The following is a 13,171-nucleotide window of genomic DNA, read 5'->3' as shown; positions in this document are numbered from 1 at the left end:
AAACAACTATTGTCACAAACCATAATAAAGTGTTGGCTAAATTGCATAAAATTTTTCTGTCAATATCCGCTTTTTCACTTTCCCCTCCTGTCATTTAAAAACTTACACTTTGACTCTTTGAAAAATGAGAAATGTGCACTTCACCCTCTTCCGTTAGTGATTCGTTAGGATTCCGTTAAAAATATTTTTTTATGCTAAATATCCTCCCCCTCTTCTATGTGCTTTCCTCCCTCCGCCTCGCCGCCGCCTTGCACTCCCTCCCCCACTGCTCGCCCTCGTTTTCGCCCTCGCCCACATCCCCTTCACTTCTCCACCGCTCGCCCTCGCATGCCTCCATCTATGCCACTCCGATCTCCTCCCTATTCTCGCAAATGGGGGGGGGGGCAACACGAGTGCAGAGCTGGGAGCAGAGGAGAAAATGGAGTGGGAGGCTGCGGGTTGAGCGAGACGCGAAAAACGGAATAGAGGGGCGATGGCTGAGCGAGGTTGGGGGAGGAACGAAGATGGTGAGGGCATTTTGGTCATTTTGTCACGGTGTACCCCTGTAAACAGTTCTCATTTTTCAAGGAGACAAAGTGTAGTTTTTAAATGACAGAGAAAAAAGTGAAAAAGCGGATATTGACATAGCGGTTATCGTGTAATTTAGCCATTATATATAATATATATATATATATATATATATATATATATATATATATAGGTCTTGGGTGCTCCTGAGCCGTTTTCGATGATGGGACTCCCGAATCGACAATCGGCTCCGCTAAACTTGATCTAGCATATTTGAATTACGTAGAAAATAAATTTTGCGCTTTTTCGATATCAGTTATTTAGTGATCGAAAAGACTCAAAATCAACGATTTTTAATAGTCGATAACTGCCGTTTCAAGTTTAACGGTGTAGAAGTATTCAAATCAGATAAAATTCTGATAGAAAATTCTTTATACCATCTACAATAAGTTCAATATCTCTGATCGAAAATCTTAGTACTATATCACTACTTTTTATGAGATTTTTATTTTCAGCCGTTGATTTTGAACTCTTTCGATCACTAAGTAAACAATATCGAAACAAACGGATTCCGTTGCCACATATTTGTTTTCGATGATAACGCTTCAAAATCGACGATCGGCGCCGTTGAATATGATCTATACCACTTGAAGTGTTTAGAAATCAAATTTCAAATCTTTTCGATATTATTTACCTAATGATCAAAGAGTTTCAAATTTTATAATTTTAAAGGTCGATATGAAACGTTTTCTCGTTTAACGGCATAAAGATATCCAAATCAATTAAATTTTTATTAGAAAATTTTTTAAATTATTTAAAATAAGATCTACACTTTTGATCTTGATTACAAGACTATTATCATCATTTTTTAAAAAATATTCATTTTCAACTGTTCATTTTTGTGTCCACTAGATGGGTTTGATTTCTAAACACTTCAGGTGGTATAGATCATATTCAACGATACCGATCGTCGATTTGGAGGCTTGATCATTGAAAATAAATGGGTGGCAACTGAACTCGTTTGCTATCGATAGTATTTTAGTTGTTCCTACCATGATAGATATTCAGCAAGATAGCCAAAAAGGCACTTTCACATTCCATGGCATAGATGGCTATACTATTATTTTTTTGGATAATAATTGGATCCAGGGGTATACATGTTCAGAGAATTCCTCCGTGGGGTGCTTGCTTCAGAATTATCCCTTTCCTTCCTGTGGTGTCGGTTTCTACTGTGGGCCTTTTGGCATCTGTGATACAACAAGTATGCAATGCATGCGCCCAGAGGGGTTTAATTTTCACCAACTAAGCCACAATCTTGGGAATGAGGAGATTACAGCAATGGATGTCGTACAGTTGCCCCTCTGAATTGCAAGAATGAGAATTCAGGCTATAGGGATTATATTTTTGAGACATTATGAGACGCCCTAACTTCCCAGGGGGTCACCCATCCTAGAACTACTTCCGTCCTAGCACGCTTAACTCTCTTAACCTCTTGGATCTTGTCACCACCCAAAATGCTTAAGCCGGGTTAAGAGTTTAGTCCTATTATATCTCATATATAAGACTATCTGGGGTCTCACATATTACCTGACAATCCTCAAAGTTTCCCTGCCAGTGATCATGATGAATGTGAGTCTGCCTGCACAAGTAATTGTTCTTGCACCGCTTTCTCTTTTTTTTCTGAGTGCATGTTATGGCACGGAGATTTGATCTATTCGACCCAATGCGGTGATTGCTCAGATGGCTCGCCAATTAGCATACGAACAAAAATAGATTCTTGGAGAAGAAATAAGCATCCAGAGCAGTCGCTTATAGGACTGACCGTAGGTGTAGTATTAGGGACTGCGACTGTCTTGGCTATCGGTTTGATCGTTACTCGGAGATGCAAGAAAAGATCACACACTACAGACCCAATTTATTCGAAGAGTTTTCGAGTGTTCTCCTACTCTAATCTGACGAGTGCTACCAAGAATTTCTCAAAGAAGCTGGACCAAGGGAGCTTCGGAAGTGTTTTCATGGGCACCTTGCGTGATTCAACGCTTGTGGCCGTGAAGAAACTCCGAGGACTCAGGCAGGGAGAGAAGCAATTCAGAGCAGAGGTGATCACGGTCGGTATGATTCAGCATATTAACATAGTTCGCCTCCTCGGCTTTTGTGCGGAAGGAACTAGAAGATTGCTCGTCTGTGAGTTCATGACAAACGGCTCTATAGACTCTCACTTATTTTCAAAAACTAATTCCAATATCTTCTTAGGTTGGAACCAGCGATACCGAATAGCAATTGGAATTGCGAGAGGCTTAGCTTATCTCCATGAGAAATGCAAGGACTTCATCATGCACTGTGATATTAAACCGGAAAACATACTCTTGGATGAGAAATTCTGTCCAAGAATTGCAGATTTCGGCATGGCCAAGCTCTTCACTAGAGACGGAAGCCGGGTCCTGACAACTATGAGGAGGACAATAGGATATCTCGCGCCGGAGTGGATATCCGGGCTAGCTATCACGCACAAGGCCGACGTTTACAGCTTCGGGATGATGCTTTTCGAGATAATATCCGGCAGGAGAAACACGGAGAGGTCGGAAGACGGAACGTATGTGTATTTTCCTACTTGGGCCGCGGCGAAAATCCACGAAGGCGAGGTGTCATGCTTGTTAGACAACAAGTTGAAGGGTGAAGCAAACAGTGAAGAGCTCGAAAGAGCATGCAGAGGTGCTTGTTGGTGCATTCAAGAACTTGAAAGCAGCAGGCCATCCATGGGACTAGTTGTTCAGATGCTAGAGGGAGTTCAAGAGGTCAGCATGCCTCCTATACCTACATACCTGTGTAATTTTGTGCTGGATGAGACTGGCTCAATTAATACTCAGGTTTATGGGCATTGTCTCGATGATCTGATGAGCGATTCCTTCACCGAATAAGGATTAAAATAGGCCCTCCATGAGAATGGCTCAATTAGTACTCTCTCTTTTTCTTTTTTCTTTTTTTCTTAATGAAGATGTTTTATTATTTTTAAGTAAAGACTCGCGTTCAATTGAATATGCTTTGGTGAGGTGATTTCAATATGTGTAATTAATACATCTCTTGTGCTTTTCTCCTTTTTTTTTTTATGTTTGTCAAGTTCTTTTTGTAATATTTTTAAAGTTCCGTAAAAATTCTATGTATAAAAAAGAAACTTAAGATAGCATGCTATTTATTTTATTTTATTATTTTTTAGGGATAATTGCCTATATACTCTTCATGCGTTCGAAAATATCCGATCTACCCCTACTTTTTTTTTTCTTTCTAAAATGACCCTCATACGTTCCACCGTTATTCCAAAATACCCTCGCAGTTATCCCCTGTTAGCTTAACTCGGGTTAAACATGGGTTAAATCTATACTAGAGTTAAAACCTGAACAAAATACCTATTTTGCCCCTACTTTATTATAGTAATCCCTAAGATTATCCTCTCTTTCTTCCTCAATTTTGTCGCCACCACCGGCCGACTCCTCCGCCACCACCGGCCGGCTCCTCCGCCTCTACCTCACCTCCTCGCCTCATCTCCTCTCAGACCACCACCACCTCCCACACCTCCACCTCCAATACCACCCATCTCGTCGCTCTCGTTGTCCTCCTCCGCCGCCGCTCTCGTCGTCGCCGTCGTCCTCTTCCTCCGCCGCCTTGGCCGGCGCCGGGAGCAAGAGGGCCGCAGCGACGATCCCATCTCTCGCCGCTCTCGTCGTCCTTCTCCTCATCCGCTGCCTTGGCCGGCGCCAGGAGCAAGAGGGCCGCAGCTCCATCGGACCCCTGCACGCCTTCTGCTCCGGATCCGGCTGAAGGGTAAATAAGAAAAGTATTTGCTATATGAAGGGTATATAAGAAAAGTTTGTTACGGTACAAGGGTATATTGGAATGGGCAAAATGGTAATTTTTCAGAGCTAACGGCAGCTCACTAACGGAACTTAACTCTAGGGGTATTTTAGAAAAACTTGGAACATAAGAAGGGTATTTTCAATATTAGCCTTCTAAGAGGGGTAAATAAGAAAACGGGGAACTTTTCAGGGGTATATAGGCAATTGCCCCTATTTTTTAAATAAATTTAACCGAAAATATAAAATAATTAAGTTTTTAACATATTAAATATTAATTATTAAATTTTTTATCACTTGCGCTAATAAGTACGGTTAGTAATATTCTCATATAATTTAGCGGCAGTGTTGTTTCTTTTGTACATGGTGATTCCAAATCTAGTTGCTGAGACTTCATGGTTACGTGTGGGGTCCAGCATGTTGATCTTGCGCCGTGACTGTTGGATTGTCGGTTGGCGGATCGGGTGTGATTGAAAGGGACATCATTGTAATTGGACGAACCGGATTTTCATTTGATTTTTTTTTTATTTTTTTTAATATTAAAGTTGGAACCTCAGGGTCAATGTATCGTGACATTTAAGCCACCATTATTAGAAAAGAATATTAGAAACAAACAACGTAGACAAGATATATTTTAGCTCCCGCTGTTCCATTTACTATCCATTAATTATTGTCCCTAACCTTTACACTATTTTTCAATTTAGTCCCTAATCGTTTTTTTTTGCAATCAAGTCTCTAATCTTTTGATTTCATTTCAATTAAGTCTCAACCGTTAGATAACTGTTAAAATTGTCGGAAAATGCCACGTCAGCCCGACGTCAGCGCCACGGAGGCGCCATGTCAGCACCACGGTGGCGCTGTGTCAGCGGATTGCAAAAAAAAAAAAGGTTAGGGACCAAATTGAAAAATGGTGCAAAGGTTGAGGACCAATAGTGTAATTAACCTATTAAATTTATAAATTCAAAAAAAAATTTTAATTTAAGATTTAAATTTTGATTTTGAATTCAAATTTAAATTGGAATTCAAAATCCGATTTTGTATTTAATTTTAAATTTTAAATTTTAAATTCAAATTCACATTTGGAATTCTAAATTCTAATTTAATTTCAAACTTCGATTTGAAATTTCAAATTCAAAATGTGAATTTGAATTCGAAGTTTAAATTCAAATTTAGAATTGAAATCAAATCTTTAAATTCAAATTTAAATTTTAAATTCAAATTTAAAATTTAAAATCAAAATTTTGAATATGATTTTAAATTTAAATTCATATTTTAAATTTAAATTTCGGTTTCGAAACTTTTATTTTAAATGTAAATTGAAATATCAAAATCAAAATCAAAATTTTAAGTTTGAATTCAAAATTTAGATTCAATTAAAAATTTAAATTTAAAATTTGAATTTCAATTCAAAATTTTAATTCAGTTTTAAATTCAAATTCAAAATTCTAATTTCTCGTTAGTTTAAAATTTTAATTTTAATATTATTTTTGAATTTAAATTTAAAATTTTGAATTTATTTTAGGGACTAAAATGAAAAATGTGCAAAGTTTAGGGACCTAATTGACATGCACAAGGTTGTTACATAGGCGCTGATGTGGCGATTCTGTTATTTTTAACAGTTTTTTAACGGTTGGGACCTAATTGAAATAAAATCAAGAGATTAGAAACTCAATTGCAAAAAAAAAGAGTTAGGAACTCAAGTAAAAATTGGTGAAAAGGTTGGGAACTACCGGTGTAATTAACCCATTAATTATTATCCTGAAGATTTTCTCGGAGGAGATATATATATCATTCCAAACGTACTCCCCAGTAAATTATATTGTTCCTCTGTGTTCATCTAATCCATCGTGATAAATAAAAAAATATTTCTTTATACTTTTTTAAATAAGGAGATAATTGGTTGGTTTTTTATAATAAGATGGAAGTGATAGAATTCCTCATTATTGGAAAAATTTACCATGTAACATTTATATTATATTATCAATAACCAGTTAACTAAATTATTTTATTTGAAAAAAATATATAATAAAAATATTTTTTTAATAATTATGATGGAATGAATGAATCTAAAAAAAAAAAATTGATTGATTGGAATTGAACGCCGTATCAACAATATAAATATTATAAAAGCCTAGCTCTCTCTCTCTCTCTATATATATAAATTTTACGCACCTAGCTAGTCTAGATATAAATTCTACTTGATTTATTTATTACAAATTTAAAATTTCATCCTAATCTAGTTAGAATTAAATTATAAATTTAACTAAATCTCAACACCTTCAGTCCCAGGATGTGTACATATAATATTTACTACTTAAAGCCGCGATATTCACGGTATATATAACTATGTTAAATGTATGGTATGCTAACAGATCTTGCTAGCTGGATTGCTCATCATGTGATCAAAGTTTAGATCGCGCCTCCTGTGCTCTCGTATATAGACAAACCGGGTCGAGCGTGCGTGGATATATATATATACACACACACGTTCACATGCAGTTACTTTTTGTCATATTGAAAATTTAGTGTTTGGACCTGTTAAAACTAGTTAGTCCCTCAAATTTCTCATATTCTCTTTATAATATTTTCTTTTGTAACTAATCGTTTCTAGTGCAAGTAGTAAAGAGTTTGGTGGTTAGAAGAACAAAGCATGCGCGCCATTGTCTGGTATTTTAATTTGATGATTGTCCTTCGAGTCCCAAGTGCACCGATCTATGGCGCCGAGCGCTTAACTTTAGGTCTTTCGGCCCTGGGCCGGGAAAGGAACGAGTCGATGATCATCGGACCAGGCCAAGCCGTGCCGCAATTCCAAATGGTTCGATGGACCAGGCCCAATCCAGATCGTATCGGGCTGGTGTTTTCTGAGCAGATAGATCAATTAGGTCTAGTTCAAATAACATAGCCTTAAGCAGAGATGGAAGAGCAAACACTCGAAATAATAAATAAAGACACACACAAAAGCATAATTTATTACCAGTACAAGGCCGAGGACAGAGACCGACTCGACGGACATCACCCCTATTTTATTCAAAGGGAAATACGAGCACAACAAACTGTTTCAGACTCGGACTCGAAGCCAACAGACACGCACCTACTAACGGTGATACATACTACGCCATACGAGGGGGCGACCATGCATGCATGCAGGCCCAAATTAACTAGGCTTGAGTTACTGTGGGCTTCACCAGCGCCCACACCTCGGCCAGCAGACTCTTCCGTACGGCACTGTAAGCGGTGCCGACGCGGCCAGCAGCTGGCTCCAGCAGTTTTGTCGCAACATCATCTATGCTCCACCCTACGTACTTCCCCACGTAGTCAGATATGGGCGAGTAATTTGGGGGGGCAACTGGCACTGTCGACACTGCCAGCTCCCAAGCAGCCGACGGCGGGAACTTGCCGAACAGCAGCGCCGCAGCAAACGACGGCACCTCGTGGCCCTCAGTCAGCTCGTTTTGGCACAGACTAACAGTGGAGTCGGTCGATAGCACCAAGTAGTCATGTGCGAGCGCCAGCGTGAATCCTGCCCCGTACGCTTGGCCCGTCACCTTGGCCACCGTCGGGAATGGCAGCTTGATGAGGCTTGCGATCAGGCTCGCAAACGCCCCCACCAACACCGCCTCGGGGGCCGAATTGTAGTCGAGGCCGCCCGAGAACGAGTTGCCGCTGTGGACGGTTATGAGGCCGACCACATTGTCATCGACGGCCCTCCTGACTGCTTTATTGAAATCGTTGATGAGGGCCAGGCTGAGGAGGTGTTTCCCCGTCCCCAACAGGCGCAGCAAGGCGATGTTGTCGTGGGTAATCTCGTAGCTCACCAAGCTCGAAGCCATGGCTCTTCTAGCTAGCTAGCTATATGTGCCTGTATGTGCCTATATGTTTGTCCTCTCAATGGGCGGTAGACGGATTGGGTGGAGAGCTGCTTCCAGGCTGCCTCTATTTATAGACAATGTATGGTACTCGAACTCACCGCCCGCACAACTTACCTGCGCGCAAACCTTAATATTAAAACATAATGATGATGATGATGATGATTATGATGATGATGTCACTTTCGTAAAAGTTCCTTTAAGTTTGCTATTCATAACCAGCTTTGTATTATATATCACCATTAATTCATAACCAGTAAGTTTTAATATGGTGTACATTCGACTGCATTCTATAATATTTTCACCCAAAAAATCTTTAAGTTGATTAAAACTGCATTGGTGATGAATAATGACCAAAATAAAAATTTCGTTTAATTTTTAGATTGATTATTATAAATATGAATATTTTATATATATATATATTAAATTAGAAAGATATTTTTAATATTGATCATTTTAGAGGAATTTCTACATAATTATAATTAGGAGTTGGATAAAGAATATATAGTTAATTATAGCCCAAAGTATGGTGTATATCTTACACCTATTCTCTCCAAAGACCATAATTTTTTTACTTGTTATATCGATATTTTTTTATTTTTACTGAAAATTATTTGAATTTTTGTTAATCCTATGATGGGAAGTGTATGATCTACCATTCTACCTCGCCATGCATGTTGCACCTAATATGTATTGTTTGACCTCGCCGTGCATGACGCACCCAATATGTCGATTTTGTTTTAGGCAGTTCAGATGTCATGGAATCGAGGAGGATTATTTAAATACGAGCCTGGGAAAGTGAGCTAGTCTTTTTTTCTTTTTTTCTTTTTTTTTCTAAATTCAAATATTTTAAACATATGTGAAGTTGGCATGCACGTGAAGTTGTACTTTTCGTTTATAAGAACTTGCGTTTTTACGCGTAAGCTATTTGTAAGTTAATTACGTAATAAATCGAGACTTGCCGTAGGCGAAGAACATGAACTTTTAACTAAATAAATGACATTTTAATATGCGGGCGTTGTGGTTTCGAAATTTAGATAATTGAAATTTGTTTAGACGTACAAATTTTAATAGTTAATTGTCATTCGATCTACTGTGGTAAAATATCCCATCTAATTGTAATTCCGCTAAGTTTGATCATCCCTAGTCTATAGATAAAATTTAAATAAATCTATTCTTTTATCTATTTTTTCTCTACATTAAAGGAGGGTTTGGGGAACCTTGGGGTGACACGTGTCCCCCCAAATCCCTCTTGTACTCTCTCTTCCTATATATATATATATATAGAGTTGAGCTAGAATACTCTCGAGAGTAAACGAGCCCGTTTACTCTCGAGTTGTTTTCGATGATAGAGCTTCCAAATTGACGATCGGCTCCGTTGAACATGATTTATACCACTTGAAGTGTTTAGAAATCAAATTTCAAATCTTTTCGACATCATTTGCCTAATGATCAAAGGGTTTCAAAATTTGTAATTTTAATGGTGGATAAGAGACGTTTTCTCGTTTAACGGTGTAAAGATATTCAAATCAATTGAATTTTTGTTAGAAAATTCTTTAAACTATTTAAAACAAGATCTATACTCTTGATCTTGATTACAAGACTCCTATCATCATTTTTTAAAAAGTAATATTCATTTTCAGCCATTCATTTTTCTGTTCACTAGATGGATATAAACAATATCTGAAAGTGCGTGAAATCTGATTTCTAGTAGTTTAAATGGTTTAGATCATATTTAACGGAGCCGATCGTCAATTTGGAAGCTCTATCATCGAAACAACTCGAGAGTAAACGGGCTCGTTACTAATCGAGAGTATTCTAGCTCAACTCTATATATATATATATATATATATATATATATATATATATATATATATATATTGAAATCAAAATTAAAATTTTGATACTTTCAAAATTTTAAATTTTATTTAATTTAAATTTAATTTATAATATTTATTTCTAAATTTTAAACTTCAAAATTTTATATATATATATATATATATATATATAATATATATATATATATATATATATGATATCAAAATTTAAATTTTGATACTTTCAAATTTTAAAATTTTAAATTTCATTTAATTTCTAATATTTATTTCAAATTTTAAACTTCAAAATTTAAAATTTAAATCTCTAAACTCTATGAATTTAATTAATTAATTTTATTAATAATTCATTGTATATAATATAATTAATTAATATTATTAATAACACAAGTAATAAATCGTATAATAAATCTAATTTGATCGATGTATAAAAAATACAATTTAAATTGAGGAGTAAGATTTATAAAATATATGGGCGCGTGTGTATATATATAAAATTAATTTTATTAAACAAATTCTCTATTTATTTATTTCCCTTCTATTTATTAATTTTAAAATTGTTTTATATATTTATCTCAAACTTTTTTACATAAATCTTTAATAAATAAGTTGTCGTTTCAATAAATTTTATTTAATAAAATTAATTATTAATTATTTTTATATAACTTTTATTTAATTAATAGTTAGACTTATAAAATTATTTTAAATTATAAAAAATTAAAATTTATTAAAAAAATTTTATATCCGCAGTATCGCGCAGGGATTTCACTAGTTTTATATTAAAGGAGGGTTGGGGGCCCATAGGGTGACACGTGTCACCCCCTCCCTCCAAACCCCTTTACTCTCTCTCTCTCTCTCTCTTATATATATAATATTTATATAATTTTAAATTTTGATATCAAAATTAAAATTTTGATACTTCAAATTTTTAAATTTTATATTTTAAATTCTAAATTTCAATTTTAACTTATAATATTATTTCCAATTTTGTAATTTAAAATTTAAAATTTTAAATCTCTAAACTCTATAAATTAATTAATTAATTTTATATAATAATACACGTAATAAATCGCATAATAAAATTTAACATGATAGATTTAATTTAAATCACGTAAAATATCGCTGTATAAAAAATATACATAATTTAAATTTCTTCAAAATTTAAAATTTAAATCTCTAAACTCTATGAAATTAATTAATTAATTTTATTAATAATACGCGTAATAAATCACATAATAAAATTTAACATGATAGATTTAATTTAAATCACGTAAAATATCGTTTGTATAAATAAATACATAATTTAAATTTCATGAAATTAATTAATTAATTTATTAATAATACGCATAATAAATCGCATAATAAAATTTACAATGATAAATTTAATTTAAATCTATTTTTTACATTAGAGGATGGTTTGGGGGCGCATAGAGTGAACACGTATCACCCCTTCCCCCCAAACCCTACTTTACTCTCTCTCTCCTCTTCTCTCTCTCTCTCCTATATATATATATAATATTTTAAATTTTGATATCAAATTTAAAATTTTGATGCTTTCAAATTTTAAATTTTAATTTAAATTTTATATTTTAAATTCTAAATTTCATTTTAACTTTAATATTTATTTGCAATTTTGTAACTTTAAAATTTAAATTTTAAATCTCTAAACTCTATGAAATTAATTATTAATTTATAAATAATACACGTAATAAATCGCATAATAAAATTTAACATGATAGATTTAATTTGAATCACGTAAAATATCGTTGTAAAAAAAATACATAATTAATTTCTTCAAAATTTAAAATTTAAATCTCTAACTCTGTGAAATTAATTAATTAATTTACTAATAATACGCGTAATAAATCGCATAATAAAATTTAACATGATAGATTTAATTTAAATCACGTAAAATATCGTTGTATAAAAAATACATAATTTAAATTTCATGAAATTATTAATTAATTTATTAATAATATGCGTAATAAATCGCATAATAAATTTAACATGATAGATTTAATTTAAATTACGTAAATATATCGTTGTATAAAAAAAACATAATTTAAATTTCAAGTGAAAATTTTAAAAATATTAGTGTATATGTGTATATATATATAATTAATTTTATTAAGCAATTTTCTACAAATTTATTCTCCCTTCTATCAATTGATTTTTTAAAAATTATTTGATAAATTTATCTCAAATCCTTCTCACAGAAATCTTTATAAATAAAGTGATGTATAAATTTATTTGCGCATATACAATTTTAATGACTTTTATTTAAATAGATTTAACTATTAAATTATTTTTATATAATTAATAATTAGACTTATAACACTATATAAAAATATTAAAATTTAAAACTATAGTAAAAATATTTTAGATCCGCAGCATCGCGCGGATATTTCACTAGTTATACTTAATTATGTGGTAACTAAATTAGCTATCGTTTTTTTGTTTTGTTTAAAAATTATGCAAAGTTTGATGAGGTAATCAGATTGAGATGGAAATTAATGTTTGGTGAATAATTTTAGCAAATTAAGTCTGCCGAACTAAACAACATTTCACTTAAATTCCAGCTGTCGATGCTGTTATTCATCTTTACTTTCAATCTCTGAAAACTATTCTCTGAAATTTAAGACTCACTAAACTAAAGGTCCTTTCTCAAATGGGGATCAAGATAAAAGTAGAGGAGTAATAGAGAAATAAAAAATAAAGGTCAATTAATTAAGTAGAAATTTTCGCTCGTACGTAGGCACGTGGTATAGGTCGTGTATTATTGGACAAAAAATATTTTATTATGTACTGAACAATTATTTATCTGTTGGGGAAGTGCTTTTCCTTTCTTCGTACATCGAGAGTTGTATAGTCTCTCTCTTTGAGATAATCACAAGTCAATTAAACTCTACAAAGTCTACTTAAACAAACTTGAGCCGGTCAAACAATCCAATTAACTAACTAATTAAATATAAACTATTCGAGATAAAAATAAGGTAAAAAATTGCAAATTAAAATTTGTCCTCATTCATAAGTGACTCACATGTTCTTCTCGCTCCTCTCGACCCCCAATCGCGCCGGAGGTGCTGAAGAGTTATTAATTACATTTCTCCTCCCC

The 13,171-nt window shown here is 33.7% G+C and overlaps 2 protein-coding genes across 2 annotated transcripts; one reads left to right on the top strand and one right to left on the bottom strand.

The window, feature by feature from the left end:
* On the top strand, positions 1,550-3,576 carry LOC109712498 (G-type lectin S-receptor-like serine/threonine-protein kinase At2g19130). Its single transcript, XM_020236085.1, has 2 exons — positions 1,550-2,691; positions 2,761-3,576. The coding sequence occupies exons 1-2, from the start codon at positions 2,196-2,198 to the stop codon at positions 3,423-3,425; spliced, it is 1,161 nt and encodes a 386-aa protein (XP_020091674.1). The 5' UTR covers positions 1,550-2,195; the 3' UTR covers positions 3,426-3,576.
* On the bottom strand, positions 7,514-8,185 carry LOC109713300 (enoyl-CoA delta isomerase 1, peroxisomal-like). Its single transcript, XM_020237303.1, has one exon. The coding sequence runs from the start codon at positions 8,183-8,185 to the stop codon at positions 7,514-7,516; it is 672 nt and encodes a 223-aa protein (XP_020092892.1).

Source organism: Ananas comosus, linkage group 7 (assembly GCF_001540865.1).
Source record: "Ananas comosus cultivar F153 linkage group 7, ASM154086v1, whole genome shotgun sequence".
Classification (NCBI taxonomy): Eukaryota; Viridiplantae; Streptophyta; class Magnoliopsida; order Poales; family Bromeliaceae; genus Ananas; species Ananas comosus.
The sequence above is the reverse complement of the archived record's forward strand: the minus strand, read 5'-3'. Positions and strand labels throughout refer to the sequence as shown.

Coding starts and splice junctions, on each gene's coding strand:
- LOC109712498 (XM_020236085.1), top strand. CDS start 2,196: ATGTTATGGCACGGAGATTTGATCTATTCGACCCAATGCGGTGATTGC. Junction 2,692..2,760: donor AACTAGAAGATTGCTCGTCT/GTGAGTTCATGA, acceptor ATATCTTCTTAG/GTTGGAACCAGCGATACCGA.
- LOC109713300 (XM_020237303.1), bottom strand. CDS start 8,185: ATGGCTTCGAGCTTGGTGAGCTACGAGATTACCCACGACAACATCGCC.